At 54.9% G+C, this 20,241-nt stretch overlaps 1 protein-coding gene across 4 annotated transcripts in view; it reads left to right on the forward strand.

The window, feature by feature from the left end:
- PLEC (plectin) overlaps positions 1-20,241 on the forward strand; it is a 1,130,647-nt gene that overhangs the window by 397,563 nt on the left and 712,843 nt on the right. The window contains exon 1 of one of the 4 annotated variants that reach the window (XM_078686568.1): positions 11,497-11,626. The exons of the other annotated variants lie outside the window; for them this stretch is intronic. Within the exon in view, the coding sequence (XP_078542694.1) occupies positions 11,536-11,626 (91 nt within the window). The 5' untranslated portion in view covers positions 11,497-11,535. Of the gene's footprint in view, positions 1-11,496; positions 11,627-20,241 lie in introns of those variants that run through there. 4 annotated transcript variants of the gene reach the window in all.

Below are 20,241 nucleotides of genomic sequence, written 5' to 3' on the forward strand. Positions count from 1 at the left end.
CCCTCCTTGGTCCCTCCAACCTGTCTCTTTGCTCCTTCTTTGCTCTCTCTAAGCTCCCTCCCTCCTCCCCCTCTGCTCCCTCCTTGCTCCCCCTCTGCTCCTGTCATTCCCTTCCTGCTCCCTCCCTCCTGTCTCTTTGTTCCTTCTTTGCTCCCTCTCATATCCCTCCTTGCCCCTCTCTGCTCCCTCCTTGCTCCCTCCTTGCTCCCTCCCTGCTCCTCTCTCCTTACTCTGCTCCCTCCCTCCTTCCTCTACTCCCTCTTTACTCCCTCTCTGCTCCTGTCCCACCCCATCTTCCCTCCGGCTTTGCTCCCTCTATGCCCCCTCCTTCCCCTTTCAATGTTCCCTATTTGCTCCTTCTTTGCTCCCTCCTTCCTCTTTGCTCCTTCTTTGCTCCCTCCTTCCTCTTTGCTCCTTCTTTGCTCCCTCCTTCCTCTTTGCTCCTTCTTTGCTCCCTCCTTCCTCTTTGCTCCTTCTTTGCTCCCTCTCCACAGCCTCCTTATTTTTTATTTTAAAAGTTTTATATAGCGCTAGCTTAACCCGTGGGTATCAGAACGCTTTATATATACACAGGAGATAAAAGTTGCATTACATAGAATGATCTAAGGAAGCAAATTAAAGATATAAGCAAAAACATAATAATTAGGCAAATAGTGAGGGGGGAGACAAAAAATTTAGGTGGTTGGCACAGTCCAGTAACCACCTATCCTTGATGGTCAAGTGAGAGGGGAGTCAACTAGGTTATTAGAGTCTAGGTTAGTTGACATTGGTTGGTAAAGTGTTTGTTGAGGAGATGGAGTTTCAGGTCCCTTTTGAAGCAGGAGAAGGAGGGGTTGCATCTGAGGTCTCTAGGGAGTGAGTTCCACACCCTGGGTACATTCCCAGAAAAGGATTGGCACTGATTGGTTTTCCTTTTCAACTTCGGAGGGATGAGAAGAAGTGAGTTGGAGCTTCTCAGAGTTCGGGATTTTCCTGCTTTTACCAGTTTGCTGTTTAGGGCTGCTCCCCCTCTGCTCCCCCCTCTGCTCCCTTCTTGCTCCCCATCTACTCCTGTTGCTCCCTCTCTGCTATCGCCTCGCTCCCTCCCTGCTCCCTTCCTCCCGTCTCTTTACTTCCCTCTGCTCACTCTCTGCTCCCTCCTTGCTCCCTCCCTGCTCCCTCCCTCCTCTGCTTCCTCTCTCCTTCCTCTACTCCCTCCTTGCTCCCTCTCTGCTCCCACCCTCCTCCCTCCTTGCTCCCTCTCTCCTCTATCTTTACTTGCCCTTTGCCCCCCTCTGCTCCCTCTTGCTTCCTCTCTGATCCCTCTTTGCTTCCCATCTGCTCCCACCTTGCTCCCCAGCAGCTCCTATTGCTCCCTCTCTGCTCCCTCCTTGCTCTCCCTTAGCTCCCTCCCTCCTCCCTCTGTACGACCTCTTTGCTCCCCTCTGCTCCCTCTCTGCTCCTTCCTTGCTCCCCCTCTGCTCGTTCCTTGCTCCCCCTCTGCTCTTTCTTTGCCCCCAGTCCCTCTATGCTCCCTCTCTCCTCTCTCTTTGGTTCCTCCTTGCTCCCTCTCCACTCCCTCCTCCCTCTCTGCTCCCTCCTTGCTCCTCCTCTGCTCCCTCTTTGCTCCTCCTCTGCTCCCTCTTTACTCCCTCGTGCTCCCACTCTGCTCCCGTTGCTCCTCGTCTTCCCTCCCTCCTTGCTCCCTCCCTCCTCTCTCTTTGCTCCCCCTCTGCTCCCTCTTTGCTCCCTCTTTGCTCCCTCTCTGCTCACTCTTTGTTCCCCCTCTGCTCCCTCCTTGCTCCTTATCTGCTCCTGTTGCTCCCTCTCTGCTCCCTCCTTGCTCCCTCCCACCTGTCTCTTTGCACCTTCTTTGCTCCCTCTAAGCTCCCTCCCTCCTCCCCCTCTGCTCCCTCCTTGCTCCTCGTCTGCTCCTGTTGCTCCTGTTGCTCCCCCTCTGCTCCCTCCTTGCTCCTTATCTGCTCCTGTTGCTCCCTCACTGTTCCCTCCTTGCTCCCTTACACCTGTCTCTTTGCGCCTTCTTTGCTCCCTCTAAGCTCCCTCCCTCCTCCCCCTCTGCTCCCTCCTTGCTCCCCGTCTGATCCTGTTGCTCCCCCTCTGCTCCCTCCTTACTCCTTATCTGCTCCTGTTGCTCCCTCTCTATCCCCTCCTTGCTCCCTCACACCTGTCTCTTTGCTCCTTCTTTGCTCCCTCTAAGCTCCCTCCCTCCTCCCCCTCTCCTCCCTGCTCCCCCTCTGCTCCCGTTGCTCCCCGTCTTCCCTCCCTCCTTGCTCCCCTTGCTCCCTCTCTGCTCACTCCTTGCTCCCCCTCTGCTCCCGTTGCTCCATCCCTCCTCCCTCTTTCAAGCCCTATTTGCTCCCCTCTACTCACTCTCTGCTCGTTCCTTGCTCCCCCTCTGATCCCCCTCTGCTCTCTCTTTGCTCCCTCTATGCTCTCTCCCTCCTCTCTCTTTGCTCCCTCTCTGCTCCCTTCTTGCTCCCGTTGCTCCCTGTCTTCCATCCCTCCTTGCTCCTGTTGCTCCCTCTCTGCTCCCTCCTTGCTCTCGTTGCTCCCGTCTTCCCTCCCTCCTTGCTCCCGTTGCTCCCTCTCTGCTCCCTTCTTGCTCCCGTTGCTCCCTGTCTTCCCTCCCTCCTTGCTCCTGTTGCTCCCTCTCTGCTCCCTCCTTGCTCTCGTTGCTCCCGTCTTCCCTCCCTCCTTGCTCCTGTTGCTCCCTCTCTGCTCCCTCCTTGCTCTCCTTGCTCCCGTCTTCCCTCCCTCCTTGCTCCCGTTGCTCCCTCTCTGCTCCCTCCTTGCTCCCGTTTTCCCTCCCTCGTTGCTCCCGGTCTTCCCTCCCTCCTTGCTCCCGTCTTCCCTCCCTCCTTGTTCTTGTTGCTCCCGGTCTTCCCTACCTCCTTGCTCCCTATCTTCCCTCCCTCCTTGCTCCCGTTGCTCCCCCTCTGCTCCCGTTGCTCCCTGTCTTCCCTCCCTCCTCCCCTCTGCTCCCGTTACTCCCCGTCTTCCCTCCCTCCTTGCTCCCCTTGCTCCCTCTGCTCCCTCCTTGGTCCATCCCACCTGTCTCTATGCTCCCACTTTGCTCCCTTCCTCCTCCCTCTCTGCTCCCTCTTTGCTCCCCCTCTGCTCCCGTTGCTCCGTCCCTCCTCTGTCTTTGCTCCCCTCTACTCCCTCTCTGCTCGTCCCTTGCTCCCCCTCTGCTCTCTCTTTGCTCCCTCTATGCTCCCTCCCTCCTCTCTCTTTGCTCCCTCTCTGCTCCCTCCTTGTTCCCATTGCTCCTTGCCTTCCCTCCCCCTGTGCTCCCTCCTTCCTCCCCCTCTGCTCCCGTTGCTCCCTCTCTGTTCCCTCCTTACCCCCCTTGCTCCCCGTCTTCCCTCCCTCTGCTCCCTCCTTGCTCCCCTCTGCTCCCGTTGCTCCCTGTCTTCCATCCCTCTTTGCTCCCGTTGCTCCCTCTTCCCTCCCTCCTTTCTCCCATTGCTTCCCGTCTTCCCTCCCTCCTTGCTCCCGTTGCTCCGTCCCTCCTCGGTCTTTGCTCCCCTCTACTCCCTCTCTGCTCGTCCCTTGCTCCCCCTCTGCTCTCTCTTTGCTCCTTCTATGCTCCCTCCCTCCTCTCTCTTTGCTCCCTCTCTGCTCCCTCCTTGTTTTTTTTTTTTTTTTTTGTTCCCATTGCTCCCTGCCTTCCCTCCCCCTGTGCTCCCTCCTTGCTCCCCCTCTGCTCCCGTTGCTCCCTCTCTGCTCCCTCCTTACCCCCCTTGCTCCCCGTCTTCCCTCCCTATGCTCCCTCCTTGCTCCCCTCTGCTCCCGTTGCTCCCTGTCTTCCATCCCTCTTTGCTCCCGTTGCTCCCTCTTCCCTCCCTCCTTTCTCCCATTGCTTCCCGTCTTGACTGCCTCCCACCTCCCTTTTCTCCGTCCCTCCTCGGTCTTTGCTCCCCTCTACTCCCTCTCTGCTCATCCCTTGCTCCCCCTCTGCTCTCTCTTTGCTCCCTCTATGCTCCCTCCCTCCTCTCTCTTTGCTCCCTCTCTGCTCCCTCCTTGTTCTCATTGCTCCCTGCCTTCCCTCCCCCTGTGCTGCCTCCTTGCTCCCCCTCTGCTCCCGTTGCTCCCTCTCTGCTCCCTCCTTACCCCCCTTGCTCCCCGTCTTCCCTCCCTCTGCTCCCTCCTTGCTCCCCTCTGCTCCCGTTGCTCACTGTCTTCCATCCCTATTTGCTCCCGTTGCTCCCTCTTCCCTCCCTCCTTTCTCCCATTGCTTCCCGTCTTCCCTCCCTCCTTGCTCCCATTTCTCCCCGTCTTCCCTCCCTGCTCCCTTTGCTCCCCGTCTTCCCTCCCTCCCTCCTCTCTCTTTGCTCCCTCTCTGCTCCCTCCCTGCTCCCGTTGCTCCCTGTCTTCCCTCCCTCTTTGCTGCCGTTGCTCCCTGTCTTCCCTCCCTCTTTGCTCCCGTTGCTCCCTCTTCCCTCCCTCCTTGCTCCCATTGCTTCCCGTCTTCCCTCCCTCCCTGCTCCCTTTGCTCCCTGTCTTCCCTCCCTCCTCTCTCTTTGCTCCCTCTCTGCTCCCTCCTTGCTCCCGTTGCTCCCGTCTTCCCTCCCTCCTTGCTTCGGTTGCTCCCCCTCTGCTCCCGTTGCTCTCCGTCTTCCCTCCCTCTTTGCTCCCGTTGCTCCCTGTCTTCCCTCCCTCTTTGCTCCCGTTGCTCCCCTTCTGCTCCCGTTGCCCCCTGTCTTCCCTCCCTCTTTGCTCCCGTTGCTCCCCTTCTGCTCCCGTTGCTCCCTGTCTTCCCTCCCTCTTTGTTCCCATTGCTCCCTGCCTTCCCTCCCCCTGTGCTCCCTCCTTGCTCCCCCTCTGCTCCCGTTGCTCCCTCTCTGCTCCCTCCTTACCCCCCTTGCTCCCCGTCTTCCCTCCCTATGCTCCCTCCTTGCTCCCCTCTGCTCCCGTTGCTCCCTGTCTTCCATCCCTCTTTGCTCCCGTTGCTCCCTCTTCCCTCCCTCCTTTCTCCCATTGCTTCCCGTCTTGACTGCCTCCCTGCTCCCTTTGCTCCGTCCCTCCTCGGTCTTTGCTCCCCTCTACTCCCTCTCTGCTCGTCCCTTGCTCCCCCTCTGCTCTCTCTTTGCTCCCTCTATGCTCCCTCCCTCCTCTCTCTTTGCTCCCTCTCTGCTCCCTCCTTGTTCTCATTGCTCCCTGCCTTCCCTCCCCCTGTGCTGCCTCCTTGCTCCCCCTCTGCTCCCGTTGCTCCCTCTCTGCTCCCTCCTTACCCCCCTTGCTCCCCGTCTTCCCTCCCTCTGCTCCCTCCTTGCTCCCCTCTGCTCCCGTTGCTCTCTGTCTTCCATCCCTCTTTGCTCCCGTTGCTCCCTCTTCCCTCCCTCCTTTCTCCCATTGCTTCCCGTCTTCCCTCCCTCCTTGCTCCCATTGCTTCCCGTCTTCCCTCCCTGCTCCCTTTGCTCCCCGTCTTCCCTCCCTCCCTCCTCTCTCTTTGCTCCCTCTCTGCTCCCTCCCTGCTCCCGTTGCTCCCTGTCTTCCCTCCCTCTTTGCTCCCGTTGCTCCCTGTCTTCCCTCCCTCTTTGCTCCCGTTGCTCCCTCTTCCCTCCCTGCTCCCATTGCTTCCCGTCTTCCCTCCCTCCCTGCTCCCTTTGCTCCCTGTCTTCCCTCCCTCCTCTCTCTTTGCTCCCTCTCTGCTCCCTCCTTGCTCCCGTTGCTCCCGTCTTCCCTCCCTCCTTGCTTCCGTTGCTCCCCCTCTGCTCCCGTTGCTCTCCGTCTTCCCTCCCTCTTTGCTCCCGTTGCTCCCTGTCTTCCCTCCCTCTTTGCTCCCGTTGCTCCCCTTCTGCTCCCGTTGCCCCCTGTCTTCCCTCCCTCTTTGCTCCCGTTGCTCCCCTTCTGCTCCCGTTGCTCCCTGTCTTCCCTCCCTCTTTGCTCCCGTTGCTCCCTGTCTTCCCTCCCTCTTTGCTCCCATTGCTTCCCGTCTTCCCTCCCTCCTTGCTCCAGTTGCTCCGTCCCTCCTCGGTCTTTGCTCCCCTCTACTCCCTCTCTGCTCGTCCCTTGCTCCCCCTCTGCTCTCTCTTTGCTCCCTCTATGCTCCCTCCCTCCTCTCTCTTTGCTCCCTCTCTGCTCCCTCCTTGTTTTTTTTTTTTTTTTCCCATTGCTCCCTGCCTTCCCTCCCCCTGTGCTCCCTCCTTGCTCCCCCTCTGCTCCCGTTGCTCCCTCTCTGCTCCCTCCTTACCCCCCTTGCTCCCCGTCTTCCCTCCCTATGCTCCCTCCTTGCTCCCCTCTGCTCCCGTTGCTCCCTGTCTTCCATCCCTCTTTGCTCCCGTTGCTCCCTCTTCCCTCCCTCCTTTCTCCCATTGCTTCCCGTCTTGACTGCCTCCCTGCTCCCTTTGCTCCGTCCCTCCTCGGTCTTTGCTCCCCTCTACTCCCTCTCTGCTCGTCCCTTGCTCCCCCTCTGCTCTCTCTTTGCTCCCTCTATGCTCCTTCCCTCCTCTCTCTTTGCTCCCTCTCTGCTCCCTCCTTGTTCTCATTGCTCCCTGCCTTCCCTCCCCCTGTGCTGCCTCCTTGCTCCCCCTCGGCTCCCGTTGCTCCCTCTCTGCTCCCTCCTTACCCCCCTTGCTCCCCGTCTTCCCTCCCTCTGCTCCCTCCTTGCTCCCCTCTGCTCCCGTTGCTCACTGTCTTCCATCCCTCTTTGCTCCCGTTGCTCCCTCTTCCCTCCCTCCTTTCTCCCATTGCTTCCCGTCTTCCCTCCCTCCTTGCTCCCATTGCTTCCCGTCTTCCCTCCCTGCTCCCTTTGCTCCCCGTCTTCCCTCCCTCCCTCCTCTCTCTTTGCTCCCTCTCTGCTCCCTCCCTGCTCCCGTTGCTCCCTGTCTTCCCTCCCTCTTTGCTCCCGTTGCTCCCTGTCTTCTCTCCCTCTTTGCTCCCGTTGCTCCCTCTTCCCTCCCTCCTTGCTCCCATTGCTTCCCGTCTTCCCTCCCTCCCTGCTCCCTTTGCTCCCTGTCTTCCCTCCCTCCTCTCTCTTTGCTCCCTCTCTGCTCCCTCCTTGCTCCCGTTGCTCCCGTCTTCCCTCCCTCCTTGCTTCCGTTGCTCCCCCTCTGCTCCCGTTGCTCTCCGTCTTCCCTCCCTCTTTGCTCCCGTTGCTCCCTGTCTTCCCTCCCTCTTTGCTCCCGTTGCTCCCCTTCTGCTCCCGTTGCCCGCTGTCTTCCCTCCCTCTTTGCTCCCGTTGCTCCCCTTCTGCTCCCGTTGCTCCCTGTCTTCCCTCCCTCTTTGTTCCCATTGCTCCCTGCCTTCCCTCCCCCTGCGCTCCCTCCTTGCTCCCCCTCTGCTCCCGTTGCTCCCTCTCTGCTCCCTCCTTACCCCCCTTGCTCCCCGTCTTCCCTCCCTATGCTCCCTCCTTGCTCCCCTCTGCTCCCGTTGCTCCCTGTCTTCCATCCCTCTTTGCTCCCGTTGCTCCCTCTTCCCTCCCTCCTTTCTCCCATTGCTTCCCGTCTTGACTGCCTCCCTGCTCCCTTTGCTCCGTCCCTCCTCGGTCTTTGCTCCCCTCTACTCCCTCTCTGCTCGTCCCTTGCTCCCCCTCTGCTCTCTCTTTGCTCCCTCTATGCTCCCTCCCTCCTCTCTCTTTGCTCCCTCTCTGCTCCCTCCTTGTTCTCATTGCTCCCTGCCTTCCCTCCCCCTGTGCTGCATCCTTGCTCCCACTCTGCTCCCGTTGCTCCCTCTCTGCTCCCTCCTTACCCCCCTTGCTCCCCATCTTCCCTCCCTCTGCTCCCTCCTTGCTCCCCTCTGCTCCCGTTGCTCACTGTCTTCCATCCCTCTTTGCTCCCGTTGCTCCCTCTTCCCTCCCTCCTTTCTCCCATTGCTTCCCGTCTTCCCTCCCTCCTTGCTCCCATTGCTTCCCGTCTTCCCTCCCTGCTCCCTTTGCTCCCCGTCTTCCCTCCCTCCCTCCTCTCTCTTTGCTCCCTCTCTGCTCCCTCCCTGCTCCCGTTGCTCCCTGTCTTCCCTCCCTCTTTGCTCCCGTTGCTCCCTGTCTTCCCTCCCTCTTTGCTCCCGTTGCTCCCTCTTCCCTCCCTCCTTGCTCCCATTGCTTCCCGTCTTCCCTCCCTCCCTGCTCCCTTTGCTCCCTGTCTTCCCTCCCTCCTCTCTCTTTGCTCCCTCTCTGCTCCCTCCTTGCTCCCGTTGCTCCCGTCTTCCCTCCCTCCTTGCTTCCGTTGCTCCCCCTCTGCTCCCGTTGCTCTCCGTCTTCCCTCCCTCTTTGCTCCCGTTGCTCCCTGTCTTCCCTCCCTCTTTGCTCCCGTTGCTCCCCTTCTGCTCCCGTTGTCCCCTGTCTTCCCTCCCTCTTTGCTCCCGTTGCTCCCCTTCTGCTCCCGTTGCTCCCTGTCTTCCCTCCCTCTTTGTTCCCATTGCTCCCTGCCTTCCCTCCCCCTGTGCTCCCTCCTTGCTCCCCCTCTGCTCCCGTTGCTCCCTCTCTGCTCCCTCCTTACCCCCCTTGCTCCCCGTCTTCCCTCCCTATGCTCCCTCCTTGCTCCCCTCTGCTCCCGTTGCTCCCTGTCTTCCATCCCTCTTTGCTCCCGTTGCTCCCTCTTCCCTCCCTCCTTTCTCCCATTGCTTCCCGTCTTGACTGCCTCCCTGCTCCCTTTGCTCCGTCCCTCCTCGGTCTTTGCTCCCCTCTACTCCCTCTCTGCTCGTCCCTTGCTCCCCCTCTGCTCTCTCTTTGCTCCCTCTATGCTCCCTCCCTCCTCTCTCTTTGCTCCCTCTCTGCTCCCTCCTTGTTCTCATTGCTCCCTGCCTTCCCTCCCCCTGTGCTGCCTCCTTGCTCCCCCTCTGCTCCCGTTGCTCCCTCTCTGCTCCCTCCTTACCCCCCTTGCTCCCCGTCTTCCCTCCCTCTGCTCCCTCCTTGCTCCCCTCTGCTCCCGTTGCTCACTGTCTTCCATCCCTCTTTGCTCCCGTTGCTCCCTCTTCCCTCCCTCCTTTCTCCCATTGCTTCCCGTCTTCCCTCCCTCCTTGCTCCCATTGCTTCCCGTCTTCCCTCCCTGCTCCCTTTGCTCCCCGTCTTCCCTCCCTCCCTCCTCTCTCTTTGCTCCCTCTCTGCTCCCTCCCTGCTCCCGTTGCTCCCTGTCTTCCCTCCCTCTTTGCTCCCGTTGCTCCCTGTCTTCCCTCCCTCTTTGCTCCCGTTGCTCCCTCTTCCCTCCCTCCTTGCTCCCATTGCTTCCCGTCTTCCCTCCCTCCCTGCTCCCTTTGCTCCCTGTCTTCCCTCCCTCCTCTCTCTTTGCTCCCTCTCTGCTCCCTCCTTGCTCCCGTTGCTCCTGTCTTCCCTCCCTCCTTGCTTCCGTTGCTCCCCCTCTGCTCCCGTTGCTCTCCGTCTTCCCTCCCTCTTTGCTCCCGTTGCTCCCTGTCTTCCCTCCCTCTTTGCTCCCGTTGCTCCCCATCTGCTCCCGTTGCCCCCTGTCTTCCCTCCCTCTTTGCTCCCGTTGCTCCCCTTCTGCTCCCGTTGCTCCCTGTCTTCCCTCCCTCTTTGCTCCCGTTGCTCCCTGTCTTCCCTCCCTCTTTGCTCCCATTGCTTCCCGTCTTCCCTCCCTCCTTGCTCCCGTTGCTCCGTCCCTCCTCGGTCTTTGCTCCCCTCTACTCCCTCTCTGCTCGTCCCTTGCTCCCCCTCTGCTCTCTCTTTGCTCCCTCTATGCTCCCTCACTCCTCTCTCTTTGCTCCCTCTCTGCTCCCTCCTTGTTTTTTTTTTTTTTTCCCATTGCTCCCTGCCTTCCCTCCCCCTGTGCTCCCTCCTTGCTCCCCCTCTGCTCCCGTTGCTCCCTCTCTGCTCCCTCCTTACCCCCCTTGCTCCCCGTCTTCCCTCCCTATGCTCCCTCCTTGCTCCCCTCTGCTCCCGTTGCTCCCTGTCTTCCATCCCTCTTTGCTCCCGTTGCTCCCTCTTCCCTCCCTCCTTTCTCCCATTGCTTCCCGTCTTGACTGCCTCCCTGCTCCCTTTGCTCCGTCCCTCCTCGGTCTTTGCTCCCCTCTACTCCCTCTCTGCTCGTCCCTTGCTCCCCCTCTGCTCTCTCTTTGCTCCCTCTATGCTCCCTCCCTCCTCTCTCTTTGCTCCCTCTCTGCTCCCTCCTTGTTCTCATTGCTCCCTGCCTTCCCTCCCCCTGTGCTGCCTCCTTGCTCCCCCTCTGCTCCCGTTGCTCCCTCTCTGCTCCCTCCTTACCCCCCTTGCTCCCCGTCTTCCCTCCCTCTGCTCCCTCCTTGCTCCCCTCTGCTCCCGTTGCTCACTGTTTTCCCTCCCTCCTTTCTCCCATTGCTTCCCGTCTTCCCTCCCTCCTTGCTCCCATTGCTTCCCGTCTTCCCTCCCTGCTCCCTTTGCTCCCCGTCTTCCCTCCCTCCCTCCTCTCTCTTTGCTCCCTCTCTGCTCCCTCCCTGCTCCCGTTGCTCCCTGTCTTCCCTCCCTCTTTGCTCCCGTTGCTCCCTGCCTTCCCTCCCTCTTTGCTCCCGTTGCTCCCTCTTCCCTCCCTCCTTGCTCCCATTGCTTCCCGTCTTCCCTCCCTCCCTGCTCCCTTTGCTCCCTGTCTTCCCTCCCTCCTCTCTCTTTGCTCCCTCTCTGCTCCCTCCTTGCTCCCGTTGCTCCCGTCTTCCCTCCCTCCTTGCTTCCGTTGCTCCCCCTCTGCTCCCGTTCCTCTCCGTCTTCCCTCCCTCTTTGCTCCCGTTGCTCCCTGTCTTCCCTCCCTCTTTGCTCCCGTTGCTCCCCTTCTGCTCCCGTTGCCCCCTGTCTTCCCTCCTCCTTTGCTCCCGTTGCTCCCCTTCTGCTCCCGTTGCTCCCTGTCTTCCCTCCCTCTTTGCTCCTGTTGCTCCCTGTCTTCCCTCCCTCTTTGCTCCCGTTGCTCCCTGTCTTCCCTCCCTCTTTGCTTCCGTTGCTCCCCTTCTGCTCCTCCCGTTGCTCCCTGTCTTCCCTCCCTCTTTGCTCCCGTTGCTCCCTGTCTTCCCTCCCTCTTTGCTCCCGTTGCTCCCCTTCTGCTCCCGTTGCCCCCTGTCTTCCCTCCCTCTTTGCTCCCGTTGCTCCCCTTCTGCTCCCGTTGCTCCCTGTCTTCCCTCCCTCTTTGCTCCCGTTGCTCCCTGTCTTCCCTCCCTCTTTGCTCCCGATGCTCCTTGTCTTCCCTCCCTCTTTGCTCCCGTTGCTCCCCTTCTGCTCCCGTTGCTCCCTGTCTTCCCTCCCTCTTTGCTCCCGTTGCTCCCTGTCTTCCCTCCCTCTTTGCTCCCGATGCTCCTTGTCTTCCCTCCCTCTTTGCTCCCGTTGCTCCCCTTCTGCTCCCGTTGCTCCCCGTCCCCCCCCCCTCCCTGCTCCGCCCGCTCCCTCTCCCCACGCCGCCGCCTGTCACCCTATCCGCCGCGCAGCTGTTGTGCCCTCTGTGCCTTTAAGAGGTCGGCTGCTGGAATGTCCCCTCGGCGGGGCTGTTTTGGCTCTGGCAGGGGCTGGGCCGAGCCCGTCACCCAGCCCTGCGCGCACTGACTGCCTCCCTCCCCATCCCATGCCTGGCAGCCGAGCGCAGCGGCCGCAGACCCGAGAGAGACGCCCCCCGCACCGCTCCCGCCAGCATGGCCACCTACAACATGCGGAACCTGCCCCCCAACCCCGAGGAGAAGGACTTCATCCAGGCCTACGAGAACGTGCGCGAGAAGTACAAAGGTAGAGTGAGGCCGGCCGGGGCTGGGGTGCCCCTCCCCGAAAATATATGTATATAAAATTGTGTCAATGATATAAAAACAGCGTGAAGTTCCCAGTGCCGGACAAGTTACGGTGCCCTGCGGGAGGGGCCTGGGGGGGGTCGGGGGTGTTGGCACGCACATGGGCAGCGCCGGGGGCACTCCAGGCAACCCATGGGGCGGAGGGTGGCGGGCGCGTCCCAGAATAGGACCTGCTCGGGGCAGACAAGGACCGGTGTGGTGGCCCGTTATACTGAGTCGTCCCCCCCTTGCAGCTCGAGGCTGGCGGAACTTCCCCGGTGGGGCCGGTGGAAGTCTGTTGTCTCTTAGATGGGGTGTCATTGGGGGGGCGGTGGGGGCTGCTGGCAGATTTTTCCAAGTGGAGTTGGGGGAAGGCGCACCTGTATGTTTTATGGGGTTGTAGTGTGGACTGAACGGTGCAGCGCTGCTGCTGAAAGTTGTATGTGCAGCCCTGCGTGCCTGGAAGCGTGCTCAGTGCACGGAAGCATTGCCCAGCAGCACGTGTGCCGTGCAGTGACAGCTCGGAGCTGTCATGACTCGGAGCCTGCCCGGCCCGTTTCCACTTCAGATGTTTCTTCCCATACAGGTTTTTCATCAGAAATATCTCAGGCACGCACGCTTCTTCTCTCCCCGCGGCCCCGCCCCTTTCACTATCTGTAGTGCACGGATTGATTCCGCTGAGGTAAGGAGGGCGTCTCCGCTCCTCCGGGCCAGTGTGTCTTTGGACTACCGCACACACTACTGTCCAGTTGCGAGGTGCTTATAGTGCCTAAAATTTGCAATAGGCGTTTTCAATGCGCTGCATTTCGCAGCATGGTGCAGGCCTCTGTGTTGTGCACACACCCTTCGGTGGTGAGTGGGGCACAACTAGCAGTGTTGGGCCCATGTTCGGCCCATGTCACATGTAGGGTTTGCTCCACCAGTTCAGCATGTCTCGGTGGCGTGCTCACCCCCCCCCCCCTCCTTAACTCATACCCTCCCCCGCCAAAAGTGGTGTAGGGATCTGGAAGGGCAAATCTATGGATGTGGCGCAGGGCCCTGATGCATGTTGCATGGTGCTGTGTACCCCGGTGTGCTGTACTCATCTGGCCTTGTGTCAAATCTCCTGGTGTGATTGATATATTATATTGTGTGGTGCTTTCTCGAGAGTGGTGGAGGCCTTTTGTGGCACAGGGGGTGTGGCGCCGGCAGCAGGGTGCTGTATGTCACATTGAACTGTGGGCTACACACCTGTGATGCATTGCAAACCCTGTTGTGATACATCTGCAGGTGTGGTTTGCATTCCGGTGTGGTGCATTCTCGGGAGTGGTGTGGGCCTTATGTGACAGGCCAGTTGGCGAGACACAGCCCCAGTGTTGTACACCTGCCTGTGTCGCTGAGACTCCAGTGTGTGGAGGTGGTCACCTCACTGTTGTGCAGGCCTCGGTGGTGTGCACTGTCCCTGTACTGTGGTGCAGGCAGCATTGTGGTGTGGTGGTGTTACACTGAGCAGTGGGCCCCACACACGTGTGAGGCAAGCCTTGTTGTGATGAATGTGCAGGCGTGGTTTATTACAATCCGCTCTGAGGCGTTCTCGGGGGTGGTGTGGCCCTGTGTGGCACAGGCCACTTCAGTGTGGGTCAGGCCCTTGATTTGGTACCAGGTGGACCCAGAATGGTGCACCCTGCGTGCCACAGACAGGCCACCTCGGTGTGGGTCAGGCCCTTGATTTGGTACCAGGTGTGGCACGTGGCCTAGTGTGGCGTAAGACCCATAATGGTGCACCCTGTGTGCCACAGACAGGCCACCTCAGTGTGGGTCAGGCCCTTTGTAATATAACAGGCCAGGAGTGGCACGTGGCCGTGTGTGGAATGTTTACCTGGGAGGTGTCAGACCAGGTGTGGTATAGACCCTGTGTGTCACAGGCCACTCTACTGAGGCTCAGGCCCTGAGGTAGCACGCCTATTTGAGTGGTCTACCGCGTGCTGCAGGCCACTTGGGTGTGGCGCAGGTGCTAATGTGTTGACGTCACCATTGTGTTGCACCTGGTGCACCGCTGGTTCCACCGTGGTGCCCTCATCGGTGTGCGGGCTTCCCAGTGTGCCACTGGCACCAATCAGGAGTTGTAAGCCATCCTGATGATTAAAGGTGACAAAGTCATGTCCTGATCTATGTGGTGTATGCGTTCACTTGTTTTATCCAATAAGCACGCAGCGCTCCCCACCGCCCTTGACGTCTTATTCCAGGACAGTCTTTAATGAGGGCAAGGCTGGCGAGTGATGTGCTAGAGGCAACTGGCGGGTGGTGACACCTCCTGGCGCTAGGCGGACATACCGGAAGTGGTATGCAAATCCAGGGGGTTTCCCAAACGTCACTGTGTTTGTCAGGAAGGAGTTCGGTGGGAAACTCTTCCACGCGCAACAGGGCTGGATGACAGATGGCTGTTCATTTCTGCATCTGTGCACCATGTGCTCTGCCTTTAACATCTGTTTTCATTCCATTTATTTACTCGACATATTACCATCGCAAATTAACGCATTCGAGGTATTTATAATTACTATCGATCTGTTTACTAGCATAATATAAAAGTAATTGTATAAAATAAACTCTCTTTACAGACACGTGGGCATGGTCCAATACAAAATTCCAATTCTACAAAACCTGGTAATAGTTATTTTCCTCCCAGACCCTTCCTAATTATGAAACCCGCCTGTACTTCAGTGCTTGTTGTCAACAGTCTGCAGCTCGCCAGTTTTCACTGTCCCTTATTCAGTGTCGATCATTTACGCACTGCTGCGCGCGCGCACCCCAAGCACGCGCCCTTGTGTTCTGTACTGATAACATCTGTATGGGGTTAAACAAAGAAAGAAGAATGAAGAAGCTTCTTCATTCTTCTTTCTTTGTTTAATTCTTTTTTCCATAGTCTGATGGTCTAAATCAGAAGTCTTTACCTGAACCGCTTGTTAGGTGGTAATATTAAGTGTCCCTGGTTCAGGGTTTTTGGACAAGCCCCTGTAGTTTGTCAAATAACATCTGTATGGGGGCGCCGGATATGGCGTCACATAACTGCGTGACGTACGCATACATTAGTGAATGAGCGAGGCTCACAGTGCTGAAAATGGATTATAGTTCTGTTAATACATTTATTAATAATGTATGTAAAACTGTCTTAAAACCGGCTCTGGGCAGGGGGCCTTCACTCCTGTACTGTGCAGTGAGGACATAAGGAAGTGGGGGTTACTCTCTACCCCCACTCCCCTCCCCCCCGGGTTCGGCATAGGGAGGGTAGCGAGGACGAGGATGCATGTCCGAATCTTGCACTGAGCCACCAAGGGGTGACAGCTGGGGGTCCCCTCAGGACCACCACATCGAGTCCTAAAGTAACTTGTTGATTTTCCACCCGTTTGTGGCTGCTTCACCTGGTGCGTGTGCGCCTGGACAAACACCAGGCAGTCCTCAAGCAACTGGAGGTTTGCTTTTTTTAAAAGTTTGTTTGCGGTGCTTGTTATTACGGGTATTTTTATAGCGGCCCAGAGGGGTAACAGAAGGTTCTGTACGGAAAGTGTCCCGAACACCTGACGTCAGACGTTTAAAGGGGCCATGCAATGAACATGTCCCAACCCCATGGGAGCAGGTTCAGGGCTGCTTGTGGGGTGACACCTCTCACATAAGTGCATTCTCAGGGGGAGATTTACAAAATCTCCACGCAACGCAGCCCCCCCGCGAGGCAGCGCTGCGTTGCACGACAGGGAGGGAGCAGGCCAGCGCCTTATTTTTAAAGATATGGCTCTCTCCTCCCCTTTCCCTTGCGCCGGCGCTGATTTCAGCGACTGTGTGCAGGGTCGGATTGGGATCACAAGGCCCGGGCACTCCTTAAAAAAGGTGGCCCACATTCCCGGATCATGCCCTGTCATTAAACACCGTGGGGCATATTAGCAAGAACCTCGTTAAAATTATCGCCGTTTTAGCGGCAGGAAACTGCCACTAAAACGGCGATAATGGGCTTGCTAATATGCATTATAGAATTCCAATAGAAGCCCAGGTTAGATGTGCAGGACATCTAACCTGGGCTTCTATTGGAATTCTATAACGCATATTAGCAAGCCCATTATCGCCGTTTTAGCGTCAGTTTCCTGCTTATAGCTTATAGAGCCTGAGCTACAACACCAGGGCGTCCCAGCTAGCGCTGGGACGCCCTGTTGCTGGGGCAGCCATGCGCTATACAAATCCCCCAACATAACATTACATGGGTATTTTAATATCCTGGACTGTACAAAAATGACACAAATCACAAGAATACAGTATTTTTTCCCCCTAATCAGGATGTATTTTAAACATAAAAGTAAGGCAAATGCACTTTAGGTGCTTTAAAGACTCGTGACTGATCGTCAAATTAACAAAGGCTGAAAAGCCGTGTTTAAAAGGAATACGGTATTCATTATATATAAAGATTCATCTTTAATTCTCATGCTCTGGCATTTGCAACATTTTAAAACATGAACAATGGCTGGTTATCTTTTTAAATGTTTTATTATAGTTTTATATAGTGTGAACTGCTCACAAGGGCATTGAATCTTTTTACACGAGCACCAGCCGCCTTAGAGGACATCAAATCGTTTTTATTTTTCAGCCTCAGGACATTAAGTGATTTACCCAGAATCTAGGATTTTGAGCCAAAGCCCGGACTCCAACATAGTTCCCGAGTTCCAAAGTTGGCAGCTCTGGTCAAGGTAACCTCACAGCTAGGAAACTCCATCTCCTTAACAAATTTATTTATAAAGTTTTATATAGCGCAAACTTGATCCCGAAGGATATCAGAGCGCTTTACAATTATAGGGAAAGGTAACAAATCAAAAAATGAGTCAAACATGGGGAGTATAATAGGCATTGAATCAAATAGTGCACACATAACAGCTCATTTATAAAAACCTTAGTGAACGAGGAATGGGCTATATGATGGAGCATAGTGATATAAGGGGAGTAAGTGAAATAATCATATACAGAAGGGAATGACACAGGCTCTTCACCTACGTGTTATGCACATTATGATAAATACATAAGGGGGGATGCATCGCGCAGTTTTCCTAAACATCTAATAACGAATACTAAATGTAAGTTTTCATGTGAGGGGTATGTTGTCGTAGCCTAAACAGGCAGCTCACAAAAAAGTCCTTCAATGTCACACATAGACCTCTCACAATAAGACACATGGGTTCAAATCGCTTCACGCTGGACATTCTGAGATAAATAAATAACTCATGTGGCTCAAAGTGTCACATGGGTTTTGGTAAAGCAAGTGCACCAATCTGTACAAGCGCCTAGATTAAGCGCAGCCGGCAAATGTAAGAGCGCTGGGCTGGGGCCAGGGCAGTGGGAGGGGAGTCGACAGACGACAGGATAGGCAAAATAAAACAAACAAACAAAACCACTTACCTTGCGCTCGCGCATCACCGAGTCGGTGATGCGGCGAGCGCAAGGTAAGTGTTTTTATCCATTTAATTCTACCTATCCCGTCGTCTGTCGACTTCCCTTCCCCATCGTATACGTTCCCATCCAACGTCAACGAACCTAGACTTCAATATCCGAATTGACTCCTCTCTCTCTTGACATTTAAGGATAGTTGGAGACCGGCCAAATTTACACCCGCAGAAGTACTCCTTGACTAGATGGAAACATACTACTTTTTGGAACTAATAAACATGATTATAATATTTTTTTGCAGTTTTTTTTATAGTGCAAACTCAACCCCGAGGTTTTGTAGCGTCAGTCAGTCAATACAAAGTTTATTGTGTAGATTACTTAAAACCATGACAATAGAAAACATTTAAAAAGAAGAAACATAATTATACAAAAACAAAAACAAAAAAAATGCTGGTTCCTTACAAGACCATATAGTGTATATGGCTTGTTATGCTAGAAGAAAGGAAACTCTTGGTGTACAGGCTTTCTCTCTACCTTCTTCCCTTTCCCATGTCTATTATGAAAATAAGGAATAAAAGTAAGTTAAAAAACCTTCCATAAAATGAATAAAAAGTTTCAACTAAGAGAGAGCTCTATTACGGCATGGTCTAACTCTACTGTGCATCAATGTCCGTGATCTAGGGACTAAGAGTTAACACTTAATAATCAGCTCAGTTCTTTGTTTGGAGTTTTTAAGGAAGCCCTGCACTGCTTTAAAAAATTTACCTATTCTTGCCAGTTCGAGGGGGACCATTGTGCTAAAAATCCAGATCATTGCTTCGTTGCATGTTCTTATCCCGTGGACTAAGAAGAGTGGCTTTAGTAATGTTCGGCGGCAGTCAAGCAACGTCGGACAGCTGCACAGTAATTTTAAAAGAGTTTCTGATGTGTAGCCGCAGAGTCTACACTAGACTACTTTGGAGAGCAGCGGCCAGTTAGGATCAAAATCTTTGGTTTGTAATGCCAGCATCCTTACTGCCAAGATTTTAGTCAGGCAGACTTTCCCTATAGTGCAATAAAGGTAAGGTTGTGCCCTAAGTCCGACTTGACTTTCATTGTTGTATTACGCTGCCAGGGCCCTTAGCTGCGGTGAAGTATTAATTTTTTGCAAGTCCGTGGTCTTGGAAAGTAATTTAGTCTGTTTTTTCATTATACTTTTCATTGCAATGGGCGTAAGTGAAGAAGTATTTGGAGTAGTCAAATCGATTTGTAGAGTTTCTACTGCTGTACTTAAGTAAGTGGACCATGGATTGATTTTATGTTTGAAAATATCTTGCAAAATGAATTTCAGGGTACCTGGCGTTGCCGTGATGCATCTGTGGTAGTACTTTATAAAAGACCCCATACTTGACCATATGATGCCCCCCAGGCCAATTTCAAGTCTCACCAAAGGTCCCCTGGTATAATAGGGCAATTTGAACACTCTTTTATATTTTTTAATATGTAATTTTTCGATGGTGTTGGTGAGTTGACCTGGAAAAGCCTCGCTGCCGAAAGTAATTGCAGATGGTAAAACTGCCCTGAGCACCTTTCTAATTGGCGCTGAGGATGGACTTTCAAGGGCTGTATGTAGTTGACTTTTGGTTATTAATGCTGCCTTGATCTTTAAGTGACGCTTATGTGTTGTTGATGCGCCGTTTGCAGAAACCCATGTGCCCAAATAGTTATAGGATCTGGCTCAGAGATTTTTAAGGGACCCAGGGACCAATTATTATTTATTTTTTGTAGCATCCTTCCAAATGATAGAACCTTTGTTTTTGCTTTGTTTACTTTCAGTTGTTTGCACTATTGTCTAAGTGGAGATAATTTAATGCTCTCTGGAGTCCTATTTTTGAGTTGTCGAGGAGGACGATGTCGTCCGCGTATTGCAATATTATGATCTTTGTGTTGCCGACTTTTGGGGAGATTAGATTAGCTTTGGTAAGTGCCCGCGACATGTCCGCTGTATATAAATTAAACAACATTGGAGCAAGGACGCACCCTTGCTTTAACCCTTGGGTGGTGTTGATCTTCTTGTTTAGCGCAGTGTCTGACAGCTTGACCCTCACCCAGGTAGTTGTGTATAGCGATATGATGGCATTGAGGAGGCAGCTGGGAATGCCCCACGCCTGCAGTTTTCTCCAAAGGATACCCCTGTCCACCAGATCGAATGCAGATGAATAGTCCACGAAACATGCCTAGAGTGCTGATGTCTTCTGGTTTATTGCCTGGTGGACATGGTAGGATAGGGTGATTATGTTGTCCAGTGTGGAGGAATTGGGTCTAAAGCCCGTTTGGCAGAAAGGAATTATTGTGTTTGTTGTTGCCCAAGCCTCTAGATCTTTTAGGGGTACAGCTGCGTAGATCTTAGCCTCAATATCCCACAAAGCTATCAGCCGATAATTACAGGGATTGTGTCTGTCGCCCTTTTTAAAATTGGGTGCAATATTGAACCTCTCGAGCTGTCGGTCACTTGATGGAGTTTAGTGGAGGTTGTGAACATTGAGAAAAGTATTGCGGACCATAGTGACGAGTCTTCTTTGAAGAGTTGGGCCGGGAGGCTGTTCAGACCAGGTGCACCTGAAGATCTTATTTTGCTTAGTACTTTTTGAATACTATTAGTCATAAATATGGGGGCACGGTCCTCTGAGTCATCAGAAGGATCCGAGTATTCAAGCTAAGAGGCTTCTGATTGATCAACTTCATAGAGGTTATTTACATGCAAAGACCACATTGCTTCGGTGATGGAGTTGCTCCTTACAAGTTCTTGGCTTGTTTTGTTTGTGATGTATCTCCATAGGTCTGCATGATTATGCTTGCTCATGATTGAGTGAACGTATTGCCAGTCCTTTTCCCTCTGCTGTTTTTTTTCCTGCCATATCAATTGCCTGTGCTTTTTTCTTGCGCCTTGGAGTTCCAATGACAGGTCGACTTTGAGTTGTTACTTGAAAGTTTTCTTACATGCCATTGTCAGCTTACGAATGTGCCGTGAGCTCGCCAAAATAGTTTGATTATTGTTAATTGGTTTTAACTGATACCACCTAGGGCCTATTTGAGGATTAAGTAATTCATGGATGCCCCTAGTGATGGGAGTCCAGTGGGATAGTAGGTATTCGCCGCTTTGGGCTTGCAGGGACTGTCCTGTAGCAGCTTTCCAAG

The sequence above is a fragment of the Lissotriton helveticus genome, chromosome 4_1 (genome assembly GCF_964261635.1).
Source record: "Lissotriton helveticus chromosome 4_1, aLisHel1.1, whole genome shotgun sequence".
NCBI classification, from domain to species: Eukaryota; Metazoa; Chordata; class Amphibia; order Caudata; family Salamandridae; genus Lissotriton; species Lissotriton helveticus.